The 21,417-nt window shown below is 43.6% G+C and overlaps 1 protein-coding gene across 5 annotated transcripts in view; it reads left to right on the forward strand.

The window, feature by feature from the left end:
• LOC126190318 (uncharacterized) overlaps positions 1-21,417 on the forward strand; it is a 592,731-nt gene that overhangs the window by 15,050 nt on the left and 556,264 nt on the right. For all 5 annotated transcript variants that reach the window (XM_049931012.1, XM_049931014.1, XM_049931017.1 and 2 more), the window contains one exon: positions 20,062-20,214. In XM_049931012.1, coding sequence (XP_049786969.1) covers positions 20,092-20,214 — 123 coding nt within the window. In that variant the 5' untranslated portion in view covers positions 20,062-20,091. The remainder of the gene's footprint in view (positions 1-20,061; positions 20,215-21,417) is intronic.

Below are 21,417 nucleotides of genomic sequence, written 5' to 3' on the forward strand. Positions count from 1 at the left end.
TAGCATTGACTTCCCACCCACTGGAGACGTTGATCCCCGACCCCCAGCCAGAGAAGCAACACCGTCCTCTGGCTTCTCTCACCAGGAAATGGTCCACTGGGACACTCCCCTCCCAATTCTGCTAACTGCAACCAGATACCAGATAATAGCCAGTGACTGAAGGAGCCGCAGGTTGCCAGTGCTTAGGGCTTCACATTCCTCCTGCGTCCCTGTAATAAAGACAGATAAGCCCTTGTGAACATCAAAATCATCCTATGAGAAGAGAGACAGAAAGAAGACCACTAAGGTGATGGTCCAACTCTGTATCCAAGGCAGAGTTCCTGGTGATCCCTGTGGCATAGGATTCCCTCCCCTCCCCCCTCCTCACAGCCTGCTTCAGAACTGATGTGTATTAATGCCGTATCCTTGGAACTGGTGGTAGCAGGCTGCCCTGGGGCATAATCTGCCACCTCAATCCCTTCATGCTCCCACACCATACTGATAGAGTGAATCTCCAGTGGTACTGTAGCGGTTTACTCAGCAACCTGCCTGAGCTACATCATGTCTTTAAAGTTTTGCCTGCTTTCTGTATTGCCCTCCAGGAAACGTGGTGCCCACCATTGCAGATCTCTCCCCTCCATGGCATTTGAGGCTATTTGAAGAATCTACCTGTCTGTGACATAGCTTCAATCAGAGATTGCACAACATTATGTACTCTGTCTACAAAGAACACATGTCACTCAATACGACTTCAGATGCTGTGGCTGTTAATGTTGAGGCCCTCTGGATTTTACTGCCTGTAATGTGTATTTCCTTCCAACAGTGAAGTGTATAAGAATGCATTGTTTGCATTGACATCTCAGCTCCCCCATCCTTCTTCATTTTGTGTGACTTCAATGCCCACAACCATTTGTGGAGTGGAACTACGACCACTCTACGTTGGAAAGTATCTAAACTTTGCTCACAGAATTCAGTCTTTTTCTCTATGCACACACACATCAGTGTGGTGTATGAGTCTTACTCGGCCATTGGTCTTTCCATCTGCAGCTCTGATTTCTTCCCTCCATCCATTGGAGGGTTCATGATAACCTGTGTGACAGTGATCTTTTTTGACCGTACTGTCTTTCCCTCAGCTTCATTTGCTTGGATGTCCAGCCAGATGGGCTCTGAACGATGTTGATTGGGATGCCTTTGCATATGCTGTCACCCTTAGCACTGCACCACATGGGTGTATCAGTGCACCTGTCCACAGCATGACAACAGCCATTCTATCAGCAGCAGACTTAGTCATTCTCTATTCCTCAGGATTCCCCTGTTGGAAGACAGTATGTTGATGGACTTCAGAAATCGCCATGGTTTTTAAAGACTGCAGACAGTCTCTCCAAGGCCAAAAGCGACATCAATCGAAGGAGCATATCACTGTTGTTAAACAGCTCTGTGCCTGGATCTGCCACACAATAAAATGACAGAAAGAGACTGCTGGGAACAGTATATTACTACCATTTGACTGCATACCCCTCCTTTGCAAATTTGGACAAAAATTCGATGCCTTTATGGACACCAGTACCCCCACATGTGTTCCTGGTGCCTCCCTGGATGTTGTTGTTTGTACTGACCCGGATCTGGTCGCTGAACATTTTGCCATGTGGCTTAAAATTGTCAACCAGTATTTAGTGTCCTCAACAGCAGGTGGAGCGAATTCACTTACTTTTCATTAGACAGCACCTGGCGTCATATAATGCTCTGTTCAGTGAGTGGGAATTACTCAGTGCCCTGGCCCTTTGTCGTGACGCAGCTCCAGGACCAGATGATATCCACAGTCAAATGTTCAAACATGTACCAGTGGATTGCCAATGTCATGTCCTTGCAATTTTGCAACAGTATCTGGAACAAGAGTGAGTACCCATCTCAATGGCTAGAAAGCCTGATCATCCCAGTACTGAAATTGGGTGCACACAATCTTTATATGGACAGCTACTGCCCAGTTATTCTCACTAATGTTATTTGCAAGTTGCTTGAATGAATGGTGAGCTGGCAGCAGTGATGGTACCTTGATCTAGGGGTATTTTGATCCAGGCCATTCTATTATTGACAGTTTAGTCTGTCAATGCTATCTGGCCAGCTTTTGCTCTGCATCACGACCTTATCATTGTCTTGATCGACTTGCGAAAGGCTTATGTAATCACATCTTCATTCCCCTACAAGTTGAGTCCATGGGGCCCACTTCAGATTTTTGTTTGGAACTTCTTGTCACACAGTAGTTTCTGGGTCCAAGTCGGTGCTTCCACAGTACCCCCCATATACAAGAGAATGGGGTCCTTCAGAGCTCTTTATTGAATGTGCCCGTGTTTCTATGTTATCAGTGGTGTACCTGTAGTTGTGTGGTCTAAGGCCTCACCGTCCCTGTATGCTGACAATTTTTGCAGTTATTTCTCCTCCAGCGTGGGTGTTGCTGAACGCCAACTCAGGGTGCAAAATAAAAGGCCCACTTCTGGGCTCTCACCCATGGCTTCCAGTATTCAGCCACAAAGACATAAGTCAAAGCCACAAAGACATAAGTCATGGACTTCTGTCACTGTTATGCTCTCCATCCATAACCAGAAATCTACCTTGACGACCAATAGCACAATGTGGTGGAGTCTTACCACTTTCTATATCTGGTATTCAATGCCTGGTTGTAAGCTGATTACACCTTAGTACTCATCACTGCCTGAATAACACCAGCTGGGACACAGTCTGCTGTACACTTTTGTGAATTTACAAAGCTGCGATCCTATCCTGTCTTGATTATGATAACGTGGCATATGGCTCAGCATCACCTTCATTGTTGTGGGTGCTGGACCAGGTACACCACTGTGGTGTCCGACTTCTGAAAGGTTCTTTTGAACCAGCCCTTTGAACAACCTACTCGCAGAGACTGAAGTCCCTCCACTGCAGATCAGGCACCATCGACTGCTCCTCAACTATGTGATATATGTTCACCGCTCCCTTGAGCATCCGAACTACAAGGTCCGGCAGAAAAACCTCCCCTTTAAGGAAAGCTAATAAAAACAAAACCAAATAAGGTAGAACAATTTTATTTATACTAAATAAAAGTACATATTATGCCATTTTAGAAAATACTCTTATGGTCTTACTTTTTAAATAAAACATCCCTTAAATGGCTTCCTGCACTGTCGACACACTGATTGAGTCTTTCCCTGAAGTTATTCATTACTCTTTGAGTCATTTCAGGTGGAATAGCTTCAACCTCTTGTGTAATTGCTTCTTTCAGGGCTCGTAAAGATTGTGGACGTTGTTCATAAACTTTTGCTTTTAAATAGCCTCAAAGAAAGAAATCACAGGGCGTTAAGTCCGGCGATCGTGGGGGTCAGCCAATGTCTCCACGCAACGAGATCACATGTCCAGGAAACATTTCCTTCACCAATGCCAGTGACTGCCGCGCTGTGTGGGCTGTAGCACCATCTTGCTGGAACCACACGTTCTCTATTTCACCAAAAAGCTCCCTTAGTTGCGGTTGGAGAAAGTCGCGGAGCATGGCACAATAGCGTTCACTGTTGACGGTTAAATTCCTGTCATTTTCTTCGAAAAAGGAAGGACCGATCACTCCGGAATTGTAAACAGCACACCATACTGTTACTTTAGGGCTATGAAGTAGTCGTTGATGAAGTTCTTGGGGATTGTGTTCACACCAGTACCTGCAATTTTGGCTGTTCACTGTTCCGGCAAGGTGAAAGTGTGCTTCATCAGAAAAAATCACAATATCGTTGGGACGAATGTTCCGAAGAAGGTCTTGGCACAAACTTACACGGACACCACAGTCTCGTTCACTCAGTTCCTGCGTAGTTACAAGTTTGTAAGGATGCATTTTAAGATCTCGATGCAAGATTCTTCTCACACTTCGATCAGATATCCGTAATGCTGCCGCATGCTTTTTAGCGGATCGTCGAGGAGATTGTTGAACTGAAGCTCTAACTGCATCAACATTTCCGGGGCCTGTTGCAGTCCGTGGTCGTCCAGGTGGTTTCCTTTTTAATGCGGAACCTGTCTCACGAAAGTTAGCAACCCAAGAATAAATTGTTTTCTTATCGGGAACAGGGTCCCGTCGTCCGAGCGCAAAGCGAACGCGAAAAGCACGTTGAGTATTAATAGGCGATTCGCCATTTTGAATAAAATCTTCCACTACGAAGGCACGATGTTCACCAGACCACGCCATGGCGTACACTGAAAACGGCACGTAGGCAGCTACTTAACGACGCGCCCCCCACCACTCTGCTCCTTCTACTGTCCGCTGCACATTACTTTGTAATCGGGGATTTTTTTATGCCGGACCCTGTACTATGTCTCTGTTTAGAACTCAGAGTTGTCCCACTGTTGTCCCTTGTCATGGTGCAGTTGCATATGTCACCATAGTATTTACATCATGCTTGTATCTTCGCTGATCTATCCTTTGGACCGAAAGATTCTGTTGAGTCCATGATTTAGTTCAGAAGTCGTATACACTGACAACTATACAGTTGACAGATAAACTGATTTTGCCTACACAAATGAAAGTTGCAGTGAACTACACTCCCTACCAAACTGATGCAGTTTATTCATTGCAGAACTGATGGTCATTGCTCGAGGCCTAAGTCATGTTTATTTTTGCACCAGTGAGATGTCATTAATTAGCAGTGATTCCCTGAGCAGTCTTCAGGCTATCAATCAGTGCTACCTTTGACGTCAATTGATTGTGACTGTCTAGGATCTCTCTTCCAACCTCCGTCAAGCTGGGTGGTCGATCTTCTTTGTCTGGACCCCAAGTGTCGTTGGGGTCCCAGGGAATGAACATGCTGACCAGTTGGTTACCTATATTCCCCTTCAGAGCGGGAATACTGGATCCAGACTTTCTGTCAGCCCTATGCCCTCAGTTATTGGAAGCATGGAAGAAGGATTGATGTACACTGGTTTCTACAAACAAAAAATGCAAGCAATAAAGGGGGCCACGACCACGTGGCAGTCTTCCCTTCATGCTTCTTGCAGGGAATCTGCCATCCTGTCAGCTTCACATTAGCCACATTTGGCTGGCTCATGGTCACGTTTTATGACATGAGAACCTTCCTCGCCCCCCCCCCCCCCCCCCACTGGTACTAGTGGGTAACGCGAAAGTGGCTGGTCTGGTGGAGTTATATTCCACCCATGAAGGTGGTTTCTGCTCCTCTGTGAGCTAGGGCACATTGGCCTCTTCAGCCACATGATGGATTGGAAGGAGGGTCCATCACCTGCTCTGACCCAGGGGACTCATAGCTGTGCTTACTTGGTGGTCTGGCCTGGCTCCAGCACTTACCACCTTTTTAATTCATCATATTCTGTTACCCCTGCTGTCGGTTTTCTGTCTCGTCGTTACTCCACCCTCTTACCCTCTCTCACTTTTCACCCTCTTACCCTCTCTCACTTTTACTAACTTCTATCTCTTTGTTTTATTAATTCTCAGTTACAAGTGGGTTCATCAGGATTTGTCTTCTTGGCCCTTCCTCTCTGGTGACTTGCCAGCTTGATGCATATAGTATGAAGGGACTGAAGGCCTAATACTTTGATTCCTTTAACCACATCAATCCAATCAATCCAATCCAATCTGGTGTCTGAGCTGTTACTTTCCCACACATGCCAAGTAATAGATGTCTACATTCTAGGGGCATTGTGACACCCGAGAATGGCGGTTGTGTCAGATGACCTTTGCTGCGATTGAGTGGCACCCAGGGGGAGAGATCGTGAATGGAGTAAGTGGGCTTTACACATGAACCAAAATAATAGCTGTGCTAATCCGGATGTCTCCACAGAGGGTCGACAGTTTGTTCAGCTGCTTTTCCTAACCCGGCTATCTTATGGGAAGAGGGACAAGCAATAACCAGAAGAATGAGGACAAAACAATTTATTCAGTACTTTCTACTAGAAAAGATAGAGATACCATCTGTGAGAACAACTTATTTCCTCTAGTTCTATGATCTGCATTGCTCTCCACGAAACAAGTCACTGGTGACCATTCTCTGACTCTGCGAGGTTACTGTGCATATTTTCAGAAGCTTTCTGACCTCAAGAGGGCACTTGGAGGGGCTGTACATTGGTTCACACAGATGTCATCAGTGAGTCACTATCCTCCATACTACAATGGAAGTAATAGCAATAAAAGTGCAAACTGCCCCAGAACCCAGTGATCACCATTTGTAACGTTTATTAACCTCAAGGCAAGCCACATACCTTGATTTGACCAACCCCCCCCCCTTCCTCCCATTTTTCTCCTACGCCTTGCTTTGTGTGCACATACCCTGTGGGAAATACTACTTAGTATGATAGGGGGCCTTCTTTTCAATCTTGATCTGTATCTCCTCAGTTATGGTACTCCTAGCATCTTCAGTGCTGTTCGTAGCACCTTTTCGGCTGACAACATTACGATCCCTTTTCACAGGCTTGTGGTTCTGCCACAGCAGTCGCTATATGACGATTTTTATGACGGTGACCACTTTCTGGTGACCCTTTGGTACCACCTAACGGATTAGTTACCATTTTGGGTGCTACAAAGAGCAATGTCTCAAGCGACGTCTTTCATAGATCGTCTTCACTTTTAAGTTACTTCTCACTGTCTCCCTATCTGACTAAAGGCAGTAAAAAGGAATGCTGGGAACGCTGTGTCTCCTCCTTGAGAATGTATGCCTTTTCATCCCATGTGTGGGCGAAACTCCATGGTCTTCTGGGTCTCTCTCGCTACAGGTGAGTCCTGGGAGAGCCCTCGTCTGTCGTCTGCTGGATACCGGCACAACAAGTTTAATTTTACATTTTTTTTAATTATTTCTCCGATCTTGCTTCAGTATAGAATTCATTGCTTCGAACTTGCCACTGCTACATACCTTCGTAATTTGATCGAACTCCAGACGACCCAACTCTTGAGAGAGGAACTGATGGCCTCACTGTTTACTCCATTAACCTGCCAGTCAACCAACCGACGAAGTTTCCAAATGTACATTACCCTAAAAGGCAGACTAGTCTTTAAAAGTCAGAACGTGGTACGGGAGAAACAGAAGGTGAGTGGTCAGTGAAATGACCGTTACGGTTTCAGCTATACAATCTGCAGGAGAGTAGAAGTCCTTGCTTAGTATCGACAAATCATTCACCCAGATGACAATCAGTGCACGATACCCCAGATGTCTCAGTGGTGTTCGGGCTACCATTGTGAAGAGAGTGTAATTCTTCTGAAGTTTACTAGGTGATGGTAGAAAAGACACCATTTGTAGCCTTTCTACATGTAGAATCCCTCCTTGAAGCAGGCCACACACACTGTCTTCTTAGTGCGGTAGATGCGCCACTGGATATGGCTTCAAGGCTTTTGCAACAATTTTGAAACGCAGAAAATCTTCGAAGTAGGCTAGTTCAGGGTTAGCCAAGAGTAACACCTCTACGACAGGACCTATATCTGCCCGTAATCACATGATTAGGTGTACTTAGAGAACTGTTAGTGTTTTTTAAACACTCGGGATGTGATGTCTCATGCCAATAAGGTCGACTTTTTATTCAGAAGCTGATGTCTGGCGCAGTTAATCTTTTCAGTACACACTGGTAATAGTGTATGTTCGTTTACTGCTTTTGGTACATAGCCTGTTGTAAGCAATTTTGTGGATTCAAACTTTGCCGCAATTTTATTGTATTATCTGTGTGCTTTAGTAGTTTAGTTTCTTGAGTTTCTACATGTAAATTTAATATCTAATAGCCACTGTTCTCGCGTTTTCGTTTGCGTCGGAAAGTAAACCGATTTTGTGACATATTACATGTTCCTAATCAGGGACAAATTATTTAGTTTCACCTGAGTGCTTTGGTAGTTAGGTTTTTGAATATCTGCGTATTATTAGACACAGTTTCTGCACTTTCGTCAGAGTCTGCAGTAGAGTTGCGCAGCACGTGCCGATACTCCGTTAATCTGCATAGTTAAGTTTTCCACGGTCTTTAGTATGGGCAGGGACTGCGATTGTTGTGTGCGGCCGGCCGCTGTGGCCGAGCGGTTCTAGGCGCAGGTTCGAATTCTGCCTCGGGCATGTATGTGTGTGATGTCCTTTAGTTAGGTTTAAGTAGTTCTAAGTCCAGTGGACTGATGACCTCAGATGTTAAGTGCCTAGAGCCATTTGAACCATTTTTTGTTGTGTGCGGATGCGAGCCCAGTTGGTGACACTTTGTTCTCAGCTTCAGGCTGTGATGGCTTCTGTTACACAGCTTGAGGCTGCAGTGGATCGACACCACTGTTGTGGACCGGTCGTGGGGATCCAACGGACGTCCAGCACGTCCGAGTCCTCTGATCGGTCCTCACTGATGGCCAGCCCCGTTACTGCTCGCACTGAGGCTGACCCCTCACCTGTGGTCGAGTGGGAGGTCGCCCCGGGGCGAAGCAGGCGGCGAAAGACTTCCCAGGCGGCCGCACGTAAGGCCTCCCCGGTTTGTCTGACAAACAGGTTCCAGGTGCTGTCTGTGGCTGACACTGTCACTGAGCCAGATGATGTCGCCTCTCCTGTTTCCGTGGAAACTACTCAACCTGCAAGATCCGGGCAATCGCAGAGGGTGGGATTATTGGTAGTTGGGAGCTCCAACGTTAGGCGCGTTATGGGGTCCCTTAGGGTTTTGGCTGACAAGAAGGGTAAGAAAACCAATGTACACTCCGTGTGCATACCGGGTGGAGTCATTCCAGATGTGGAAAGGGTCCTCCCGGATGCCATGAAAAGCACAGGGTGCAGTCAGCTGCATGTGGCTGCTCACGTCGGTACCAATGACGCGTGTCACTTTGGATCAGAAGAGATTCTCTCTGGTTTCGAGCGGATAACAGAAGTGGTAAAGGCTGCCAGTCTTGCTTTCGACATGAAAGCAGAACTGACCATTTGCAGCATACTCGACAGGACCGATTGCAGACCTCTGGTACAGAGCCGAGTGGAGGGTCTGAATGACTTAGACGGTTCTGCGACCGTGTTTGCTGCATATTCCTCGACTTGCGCCAAAGGGTGGTTGGGTTTCGGGTTCCGATGAATAGGTCAGGTGTCCACTATATGTAGGAGACGGCTACACGGGTAGCAGGGGCTGTATGGCGTGAACTGGGCGGTTTTTTAGGTTAGAGGGTCTCGGGAAAACATAAGAAGGGCTTCAGTCACAAAGGGAGCAGGCTGAACACAGGAAGAACGTGGATACAGGAAACATTGGTATAACAGTTGTATATTGTCGTAGCTGTGTTGGGAAAGTACCAGAGCTCCAAGCGCTAATAGAAGCACTGATGCTCAAATCGTTATAGGCACTGAAAGCTGGTTAAAGACGGATATAAGGTCAGCCGAAATTTTTGCGAAGAACCTAACGGTGTTCCGAAAAGATAGGCTAAACACGGTTGGCGATGGCGTGTTTGTTGCTGTCAGAAGTAGTTTAAATAGCCGCGAAAATGAAGTAGATACTTCCTGTGAGTTAGTATGGGCAGAGATCAATGTTGGCAACTGGAATAAAATAATATTTGACTGCTTTTACCGACCTTCCATTTCAGATGATACAGTTGCTGAAAGGTTCAAAGGAAACTTGAGTTTGATTTCAAACACGTATCTGAATCATACGATAATAGTTGGTGGTGACTTTAATTTACCCTCGATATGTTGGCGAAAATACGTGTTTAATTCCAGAGGTACGCATAAAATATCCGAAGTAGTGCGAAACGCATTCACTGAAAATTATTTCGAGGAGTTAGTTCATGAGCCCACGCGAATAATAAACTTGACCTCTTAGCAACAAATAATCCTGAGTTAATAACGAGCATCAAAACCGATTCAGAGATTAGTGAACACAAGGTTGTGGTAGCTAGATTGAATATTGTAATCCCCAGATCCTCGAAAAATAAGCGAAAAATATACCTATTCAAAAAAAGGAGATAAAAATTCACTTGACGCCTTAACGAGACACACTCTCCACTCATTCCAAATTAATAGTATAAGTGTAGTCCAGATGTGGCTTGAATTCGAAGAAATAGTATCGGCAGCAATTGAGAGATCTATACCAAATAAATTAACAAACGACTGAGCTGATCCTCCTTGGTACACAAAACGGGTCAGAATACTGTTGCAGAAACAATGAAACAAACATGCCAAATTTAAACTGACGAAAAATCCCTAAGATTGTCGATCTTTTACAGAAGCACGAAATTTTAGCGCAAACTACAATGCGAGATGCTTATAACAGTTTCCACAACGAAACTTTGTCTCGAAACCTGGCAGAAAATCCAAAGAGATTCTGGTCGTATGTGAAGTACGTTTGCGGCAAGAAACAATCAGTTCCTTCTCTGCGCGATAGCAATGGAGATACTATCGAAGACAGTGCTGCCAAAGCAGAATTACTAAACACAGCCTTCCGAAAAGGCTTCACAAAAGAAGACGAAGTAAATATTCCAGAATTCGAATCGAGAACAGGTGCCAACATGAGTAACGTAGAAGTAGATATCCTCGGAGTAGTGAAGCAACTTAAATCACTTAATAAAAGCAAGTCTTCTGGTCCAGACTGTATACCAGTTAGGTTCTCGTCGGAGTATGCTGATGCATTAGCTCCATACTTAACAATCATATACAAGGTGCATTCAAGTTCTAAGGCCTCCGATTTTTTTTCTCCGGACTGGAAAGAGATAGAAACATGCGCATTGTTTTAAAATGAGGCCGCGTTCATTGTCAATACGTCCCAGAGATGGCAGCACCGTACTGCAGATGGAATTTTACCGCCAGCGGTGAGAATGAGAACTGTTTTAAATACTTACAATGGCGACGTTTTCCTTACTTGAATAGTGTGCAATCATTCGTTTTCTGAATTTGCGTGGTGTGAAACCAATTGAAATTCACCGACAGTTGGAGGAGACATGTGGTGATGGAGTTATGGATGTGTCGAAAGTGCGTTCGTGGGTGCGACATTTTAATGAAGGCAGAACATCGTGTGACAACAAACCGAAACAACCTCGGGCTCGCACAAGCCGATCTGACGGCATGATCGAGAAAGTGGAGAGAATTGTTTTGGGGGATCGCCGAGTAACTGTTGAACAGATCGCCTCCAGAGTTGACATTTCTGTGGGTTCTGTGCACACAATCCTGCATGACGACCTGAAAATGCGAAAAGTGTCATCCAGGTGGGTGCCATGAATGCTGACGGACGACCACATGGCTGCCCGCGTGGCATGTTGCCAATCAATGTTGACGCGCAACGACAGCATGAATGGGACTTTCTTTTCGTCGGTTGTGACAATGGATGAGACGTGGATGCCATTTTTCAATCCAGAAACAAAGCGCCAGTCAGCTCAATGGAAGCCCACAGATTCACCGCCACCAAAAAAATTTCGGGTAACCGCCAGTGCTGAAAAAAATGATGGTGTCCATGTTCTGGGACAGCGAGGGCGTAATCCTTACCCATTGCCTTCCAAAGGGCACAGGTGCATCCTACGAAAATGTTTTTAAGAACAAATTCCTTCCTGAACTGCAACGAAAACGTCCGGGAAGGGCTGCGCGCGTGCTGTTTCACCAAGACAACGCACCCGCACGTCGAGCTAACGTTACGCAACAGTTTCTTCGTGATAACAACTTTGAAGTGATACCTCATGCTCCCTACTCATCTGACCTGGCTCCTAGTGACTTTTGGCTTTTTCCAACAATGAAAGACACTCTCCGTGGCCGCACATTCACCAACCGTGCTGCTATTGCCTCAGCGATTTTCCAGTGGTCAAAACAGACTCCTAAAGAAGCCTTCGCCGCTGCCATGGAATCATGGTGTCAGCGTTGTGAAAAATGTGTACGTCTGCAGGGCGATTACGTCGAGAAGTAACGCCAGTTTCATCGATTTCGGGTGAGTAGTTAATTAGAAAAAAAAATCGGAGGCCTTAGAACTTGAATGCACCTCGTACAACCGTTCGCTCGACGAAAGATCCGTACCCAAAGACTGGAAAGTTGCACAAATCACACCAGTATTCAAGAAAGGTAGTAGGAGTAATCCACTACATTACAGGCCCATATCGTTAACGTCTATATGCAGCAGGATTTTGGAACACATGTGTTCGAACATTACGAATTACCTAGAAGAAAACGGTCTATTGACAGACAGTCAACATGGATTTAGAAAACATCGTTCTTGTGAAACACAACTAGCTGTTTACTCGCATGAAGTGTTGAGTGCTATTGACAAGGGATTTCAGGTCGATTCCGTATTTCTGGATTTCCGGAAGGCTTTTGACACTGTACCACACAAGCGGCTCGTAGTGAAATTGCGTGTTTATGGAATATCGTCTCAGTTATGTGACTGGATTTGTGATTTCCTGTCAGAGAGGTCACAGTTCGTAGTAATTGACGGAAAGTCATTGAGTAAAACAGAAATGATTTCTGGCGTTCCCGAAGGTGGTGTTATAGGCCGTTTGCTGTTCCTTATCTATATAAACGATTTGGGAGACAATCTGAGCAGCCGTCTTCGGTTGTTTGCAGATGACGCTGTCGTTTATCGACTAATAAAGTCATCAGAAGATCAAAACAAACTGCAAAACGATGTAGAAAAGTTATCTGAATGGTGCGAAAAGTTGCAGTTGACCTAAAATAACGAAAAGTGTGATGTCATCCACATGAGTGCTAAAAGGAACTGGTTAAACTTCGGTTACACGATTCATCAGTCAAATCTAAAAGCCGTAAATTCAACTAAATACCTAGGTATTACAATTACGAACAACTTAAATTGGAAGGAGCACATAGAAAATGTTGTGGGGAAGGCTAACCAAAGACTGCGTTTGAGTGGCAGGACACTTAGAAAATGTAACAGACGTACTAAGGAGACTGTCTACACTACGCTTGTCCGTCCTCTTTTAGAATACTGCTGCACGGTGTGGGATCTTTACCAGATAGGACTGACGGAGTACATCGAAAAAGTTCAAAGAAAGGCAGCCCGTTTTGTATTATCGCGAAATTGGGGGAGAGTGTCACAAAAATGATACAGGATTTGGGATGGACATCATTAAAAGAAAGGCGTTTTTCGTTGCAACGGAATCTTCTCACGAAATTCCAATCACCAACTTTCTCCTCCGGATGCGAAAATATTTTGTTGACGCCGACCTACATAGGGAGGAACGATAACCACGATAAAATAAGGGAAATCAGGGCTCGTACGGAAAGGTATAGGTGTTCATTCTTTCCGCGCAATATACGAGGTTGCAATAATAGAGAATTGTGAGGGTGGTTCGATGAACCCTCTGTCGGGCACTTAAATATGATTTGCAGAGTATCCATGTAGACGTAGATGTACATTCTTTTGCTTACAAAAACCTACAGAATTTGGTTCCATGTAACATTACAGCATGTGAAAGAAGGCAGCAGACTACCCTTGTCGGCAGGTGTTATCCTAATATGGTAGATTCCTTATTTTATGTATCGTCATCTAGTCTATTTGATTAGTACATTATAGTAACCATTCCAATTCGTATTAGCGAAAGAAATCTTTTTTCCATAGAATACACTGGTTGTACCTGTTCATACCTTTTGTTCGCATGTTACGTGCAATACACTGAGATGCTCCTGAATACACTAACCCTGAACCTGTGAGGAAGAAACTAATTTTCTCCATGGAGATGTCGGAAATCAGGTCTCTTGTAACTTTCTGACAGGCTGCAGTCACCCAGTTCCTTCAGCAGAGAAAATTTGATTGCCTGTACTTTGCGCGGACAGGACAGGACCACTGAGGCTGTTTGCGACGGGTACATTCAGATGGCATACCTCCTTTTAAAAGCAACGGCGAAACATTCGAAATGTATCAGCATGATTACTAGTTTTCGCTGGATCATTTACTGAAGTTCGTCATACCATACTCTACCGTGCTCATTCGACTACAATGTTGACAAGAAAAAAATCTGTGAAAAATACGCTTTTTGTAAGGCAGTAACTTACTTCCACTTAACTTGTGCATGTTTCAGCACCTCGTGTTTTGACCATAAAGATAATTTCTAGCGTAGAATGTTTATAATTAACCACAATCCAGTCAGTTCATCACAATAAAATGCAACAGTACATGTGAAGAAGGATAAAGCGCCGAAAACTAAGGCAAGCTGCAATCTCGTGGTAACATCGAAACATAGCAGTTGATGTAAGATAGTATAAAAGGTGTTAAAACTCCTATAATTAAAGTAGGTAATTCTCTTGAACAGTACAAAATTTCCATACCAACTAAACCATTTCTCTTCGTTCCTGGGTGTGATACAAGTGTAAATTAATTTTTCTGAAGGAAGGAAGATAGGGTTTAGCGCTCCCTCGACAATTTTCTCATTTGAGACAGCAGAAGCTCGGATAGGACAGGTACGTGGATGAAAGTCGATCGCGTACCTCTTAAGTATTTAACCTGGAGAGCGGAATGGGGATTAATAAAACCTTGCTAGCTCTGGAAGTAATTTCTTTGACTTTCAAAAGCAGACTCTTAACGTGGTTGTGCAAAACGAGAGTACAGAAACGCAAATAACCAGTCCCAAATAATTTTATTAATGCTGTACGTCGCGTTTCGAGATTTACTACTTATCTTCAGGTCTTGTTTACATTTGATCTAAAGCAGCTGCTGAGGTGTCCTTCGGACTCATACTGACTTGCTCTTAGTGAAAAATTCTCAGTGAGATGTTGGAACTCCAATCGCAGATAAATTATAAATATATGTTTGTCACTGCTAGATGTTTCCAGATACACGAGAACTGTTGAAAAAGTATCCGACATTTATTAATAATATTAGTCTTTGTGTCTGATTTGATCCATTTTAAATGGTTTTGAAAGCCTGCGACCGTGAAAACAATAGGTTTGTTTGTAAATAAATCTTCTGCTATAAGTCACAATTTTTCTTTATTTTACTTTTCGCACGACGCCTTTCGGAAAATGATTCCCATTTTCAAGTGCGTTTTTTGTGTGTATTAAGACATTTCTGTTGACGTTGTCAGTGTGTGAGAGTGCTTCATTTCGTTGACTTTTAAGTTTTCTAATGGTCCATGTGTGCAGAGTCTCACACACACTAAACATCACACACAACTTGTACACATTACACATCGAAAATATCTTTGTAACTGTTTTGTTTATATATTTTCGATGTGTAAACTGCACAAGTTGTTTGTGATGTTTAGTGAATGTGGGACTCTGCACAAATGGACCATTAGAAAACTTAAAAGTCAACGAAATGATGCAGACTCTCACACATTGACAACATCAATAGAAATGGCGTAATACACAAAAAAACGCACTTGAAAATGGGAATCATTTCCCGAAACGCGTCGTGCGAAAAGTAAAATAAAGAAAAATCGTGATTGGTAGCAGAAGATTTATTTATAAACAAACCTATTATATTAGTCTTTTTTAATATGCAATGGTTTGACACTAGTCACTGTCAAAGCAGTCCCCTTCAGCTTCTACAAACCTCTCCCAACTGGAAGCATCGCTCGAAAGCTCCTATTTGTTTGGTGCGCAGCTGCTTCGTCGAATTCTGCGTAGTGTCTTCCCTATTATGAGTCTTTTTCACTTTAGGGAAAAGCCAGACGTTAGTCGATGCTAGGCCACGGAATAACGAGGCTGACAGACCACAGCCGTGTTGTGTTTGGCCAAAAAACTGTGAATTAATTAAGAACAGTGAGCGGCTGCATTAGAGTAGTGAAGGTGCCAATTGCCCATTATCCACAAGTGCGGCCGTTTGCGTCTCACTGCTTCACGAAAGCGACGCATATGCCCTTGGTAGTACTCCTTATGGACACTAGTACTTTCTGGGGCGTACCCATGGTAAACCACGCCACCGGAGTCAAAAAAGACGATCAGCATGACTTTTACATTGTTGTGCAGTTGTCTTGCTTTTTTGTTTCCAGAGGATGATGGATGCTTCCATAGCGATGGCTGGAACTTTGTTCGTGAGTCGTACACATAAATCCAGGACTCACCACCAGTGATAGCTGTGTTAAGAAAGTTGGGATTACTGTTCACAGTATTCATCATGTCATATGCTATCTCCAGACTAAGTTGATTCTGCTCGGTTGTTAGCAGCTTTGGTACAAATTTTGCTGAGGTCCAAATTTTACATTAAATGTTGTGAACGGATCCAGTACTAATTTTGACCTCGACTGTAAGCTGTCTGATTGTAATTAGTCTATCCTGCATCATCAGGGTCCTCACATGATCAGTAACAACCTCATTTTCAGATGTTGACGGCCTTCTCTCTTCACTGATGAGCAGCTATCTCTGAAGCAGTTGTACTACTTTACCTTTGTGGTACGCATTGCTGCGTCCCGAAACACTTGTCGAATCTAGCGAAATGTTTCAACTTGAGAATCGCCAAGCTTAAAATAAAATTTTGATGCAGTAACGTTGTTCCACTTTTTATGTCATTTTGCCCACAACACAAAATCCGACGACTACCATTTACATGTGTTAACTTGTCAACGCGTAGCCAGCGACTGGTTGTTTCCGCAGTCGTGAAAAAAATTAGGCATGCGTACTAACTGCCCTACGAACATAGAGCGCGCGCGCGCCCCAATACCATTGTTAGTTTCAACAGAAAATAAGGTCGGATACTTTTTGAACAGCCTTCGTACAATAACCTCACTCCCATTCTCGCACCTCCAAGCAGATATTACTTAATGTTTTTTCTCTAAGCTGTTGGGCAAATTTGAGCTCATGTGAAACTAAGAATTTCGAAATTCCGACGCGACACTCGCGTCACTGTAAAAGTTATATATAAAATTATATGCACAAAATCCTATTTGGTCATAAAAAGGACATTTAGCGCCCGTGGCTGTGTACAAAATATAAGTTGACTCTTAAATAGAAGATAACAGCAACCAGCTTCTGTTTACAATGCTATTTATTTCTTTAAAAAGCGCCATTGCCGGTTTCGAACCGACAGGTTTATCTTCAGACGGCTGGTTCACGTTTTACATTAGCTTTCGCCTTTTGTTTCCCCAACTGACGAAATTTCCTTGCGGTGGTGATGCCTTTGAAAAATCCGTGCCATTGGTTCCAGTGCAGACTGCTTATGATCTTAGAGCAGCGAAAACTGTATGATGCACTTTTTTATGTATATGTATGCACAAATGTAAAACACTACTCACACACTATCAAGTTTCATCACATGGAAATATGTATACAATACATGTAACACCGCCATCTTTGTATACACACCTCCATGTGCTGAAACTGCTTAGTGTGTGAGTGGTGCATTATGTGCATAAATATAAATAAAAAATTGCATAATACAGTTTTCGCTGCTGGAGGATCATAAGCAGTCTGCACTGGAACGTAATGGCGCGGATTTTTCATCGGCTGCACCACCCCCATGGAAATTTAGTCAGTTGGGGAAACAAAAGGCGAAAGCTAATGTAAAACGTGAAGATGAATCTGTCTGCTCGAAACCGGTAAGGGCGCTATTGAAATAAATAGTATTGTTAAAAGTGACTGATTGCCGTTATCTTCTATGTAAGAGTCAATCTATATTAGGAGCTTCAGTCTGGAACCGCGCGACCGCTACGGTCGTAGGTTCGAATCCTGCCTCAGGCATGGATGTGTGTGATGTCCTTAGGTTAGTTAGGTTTAAGTAGTTCTAAGTTCTAGGGGACTGATGACCTCAGATGTTAAGTTCCATAATGCTCAGAGTCATTCGATCTATATTATGCACAAAATATCTTGGCTACAATATTCGTTAGTTTACAACCGTCTCTGTATTAGTTTGGTGCGCAAGTTCGTAGCGTTTTTCCGTAAGTTTAATAAGCACAACAGGTACAGATAAAAGAACTTCAGTCAGCAATAGTATGTTCTCCTTCACTATTTGCAACAGTCTGCCAATGCTGCAGTAACTTTTCGGTTCCGCGACTGTAGAAATCACTTGGTTTTGCGGCGAAGAACTCGTCGAGCCATGTTAGGTGCGCATTCTCATCCGGAGAGAAAATTCGTTGAAGGTTGTTTGATAGACAACGGGGAAGGTGAAAAATCTGAGGGCACATGATCAGGTGAATAAGGTGAGTGCGGAATGACTTCCCAACCCAACTCCTGTATAGCGTTTTTGTCTGTCTAGCAGATTGCGGGCGGGCGTTGTGGAGTAGCATCACTTCACGCAGTCTCCTAGTCGCCGTTCGTAGACTGCGTGTGCGAGACGTCTCAGTTGTTCCATCTCGGAACCAGTTGGTAGTACACCACACCGTGGTTGTTCCACCAGATGCATGAAGTCTCTTGAGGATTCGCGCAGGTCTTTGTACGGGGAGTTGCTACTTTGTTTGTGCTCAACCATTCCTTTCTTTTCCTTATGTTGGGTAACGATAGAGGATGGAGATGGTCGGCGTCATTCACGAGCCAATTGATGACGAGCAAGCAGAGATGCACAGATGGCCATCCGCTGATCTTAGTCAAAGGGCATGCGGTACCCATACATCCGGTTTTTGGACCTTCGCCATTATACGAAAATGTAGAATGGTCACAGTTCATCCCATTTGTCACTTTCGAGTACATAGATTAGATTAGATTTACTTTCATTCCTCCAGGATGTAGAACATGTCAGAAAAACAATAATACATGACAAATATGTACAACTCAAACAAATAAGTTAATGTACCATTCCACAGGTACCAAGTGGAATGACCTTCATTTTTTAATGAACATTATATCAAAGGATCATTTTGGAAATACTAATGCACTGAATTTAAAATAAAAAGTTTTTTATTTATTTATAAGTTAATAAACGTGTAATACAACTACTGTAATACTTATTTACAATGAACACATTACTGCAGTGAAATTGTGCAGAAGTTTATATATATATTTACACAAATCTACTGAGAAATTCATCAATGGAGTAGAAGGAGTTGGCCACAAATAAATCCTTTAGGCTTCTCTTAAACTGAATTTCATTGGTTGTTAAGCTTTTTATGCCTGCTGGCAAGTTATTGAAAACGTGTGCTCCTGAATAATGCACACCTTTTTGTACAAGACTAAGTGACTTTAAATCCTTGTGAAGATTATTCTTATTTCTAGTATTGATTCCTGTTGGTTTGAAAAAGTGATATATTTTTAATGACAAATTTCATTAAGGAATAAATATATTGGGAAGCAGTAGTTAGTATTCTTAGTTCACTGAACAGGCTTCTGCAGGATGTTCTTGAGTTCACACCACATATAACTCTTACTGCACGTTTTTGTGCCCGGAAAACATTAGCTTGGTTTGATGAATTACCCCAAAAAATAATCCCATATGACATTATGCAATGAAGGTAAGCATAGTATGCCAGCTTTTTCATTTTTATGTCCCCTATGTCTGACACAATTCGCATTGCAAATAGAGATTTGTTAAGACGCTTCAGCAGTTCTGTGGTGTGCTTTTCCAGGTTGAATTTATTATCAAGCTGTAATACAAAGGATTTAAGAATGTCCACTTCTTCTGTCTGCGTGTCATCGTATGTTAGGCGTATACTCGTGGGACACCCCTTACGTGTAGCATGACGTGTATCCAGTAGACGTGGAGCATGGTGGATTAATGCGTTAAAATGATCTTCATCAAGCCCCGAAGGTCTTCCTGAACGTGTAGTCATCAATGTCAAAAGATCCTCCTTAAAACGAGAAAACTATTTTCTTGCCATGCTCTGTCTAAAGGCATTATCCCCATACAAGGCGCAAATGTTTCTGGCTGCCTCCGCTGCTGTCACGCCTGTATTGAATTCAAACAGAGGAATATGTCTGAAATGTTCCGATTTCTCCTCTTGGCACTCCATTTTGTAGCGTCCGCAGCTTCACTCACTATATCCAAATGACAAAATGACAATATGTTAACACTTACAGCAACAGTGAACTACAAATAAAAAATGACAATCGATAAATAAACCGGGTAGCAACGGGGATACCAACATGCAAAACAAAAACGCTACGAACGTATGCACGAACCCAATAAATCGTAACTAACTTGTTAAAGTTGTTAGCCATTAGATTTGCATATAATATTTTAAGTTTTTCGGCCAACATATCGTACTGAAACGTGTACTTGCATCATACAAGTCTTTAGTTGTTACTATATGGCTTACGTTGAAATCGTTTGCAGCGTTCGCCGGTGCCACAAAACCAGTCATTTATGGGCTCATGCATGTCGTGTAAGGCTGGGAAGGAAGCATATGCATACACCACCTCTCCGGCTGCGCACAGGTTCCAGTCCTACTGCACTATGGACGACGTGCTACCCATCGCGGAAACCAAGGTAAGAGCTGCAGACAAAGCTGAGAGAGCACACTACTCGTCTGTGTTAAAGGGAACTCTGGAGGCTTCCAGAGATAAATATTATTAAGAAGTTTACACACGTAGCAGAGCGCATTCATCGTCCATCATAGCCACATAACTTTATTTGCCTGTGGAACAGAGACACCTCTACCATGAAACCTAAATTTTAAAAAATTACGAAAACAGCAATAAGTTCAGAACAATAGAGTACCTGACAGATTAAGTAGGTATGCTATTATCATAAGTGTTGCACAGAACCACCATTGCCAAACAATTTACTTTAATTTCCTCCACCCGCTTTTTAATTTCAGTGGCGAATTGTAACAAGGAAGAAAAATCGTCGACATGTGTCTGATGTGTGTTGCAGGAGGAGATGTGTTTCATGACTCGTATTTTACGTGAGTAAAATTCTCCTTGATGGTGTGGCGGCTCCCACTGGCGTTTGCGGAGTATGTTTGTGAAGTGTTCGTCTTGCATCTTCTCTGTCGCATCTGATAATCCAAAGTGGTTATAGCTCTAAGTTTGCCTCCGTAGCTGAGTGGTCAGCACAGCGGACTGCCATATGGAGGAACTGGATTCGATTGCTGGTATTGCCAGGGACTTTTCCCACGATGGAGCACTGTTACTGGGTGCACTTAGCTTCGTGGTGCCAATTCAGGAGTTGGTTGACCGACTAGTAGCGGCTCCACGGTCTGTAAAGTGTGAACAACGGTCGGGAGAGCGGCGTACTGACCATATGCATGATGCCTGCAAGGCGGAGGATGACACGGCGGTCGGTGGACATCCCTAGGGCCTTTACAGCCTGGCAAGGTTCTCGTTAAGAGCCCCAGGTAACGATCAGTAATCCAGTACCCGTCGTGGGTCAGTCATGCTTTGTTAGGTTTCTTTACCTAAAATATCGATGTCGTATCTGCTTCCTCTACTGCTAGAGTTGGTAGTTGTTCCACTATAAGCTACACTGGGGAGATACTCCTTCACACATGCAGTGATGAACCAAAGCATTATGGCCACCTGCTAAGTAGCTTGCTGGTCCACCTCTGTAACACAATACAGCAACTACTGTGCTTGGTATGGACTCTGCGAGTCCTTCGTTCATTTGTGCTCACGAAGCTCGTGCCCAATCATTCCAGATACACTCTAAGGAAAAGAAGCACCATAAAGAAACTATCTGAATGCCCATAAT

Source organism: Schistocerca cancellata, chromosome 1 (genome assembly GCF_023864275.1).
Source record: "Schistocerca cancellata isolate TAMUIC-IGC-003103 chromosome 1, iqSchCanc2.1, whole genome shotgun sequence".
Taxonomy (NCBI): Eukaryota; Metazoa; Arthropoda; class Insecta; order Orthoptera; family Acrididae; genus Schistocerca; species Schistocerca cancellata.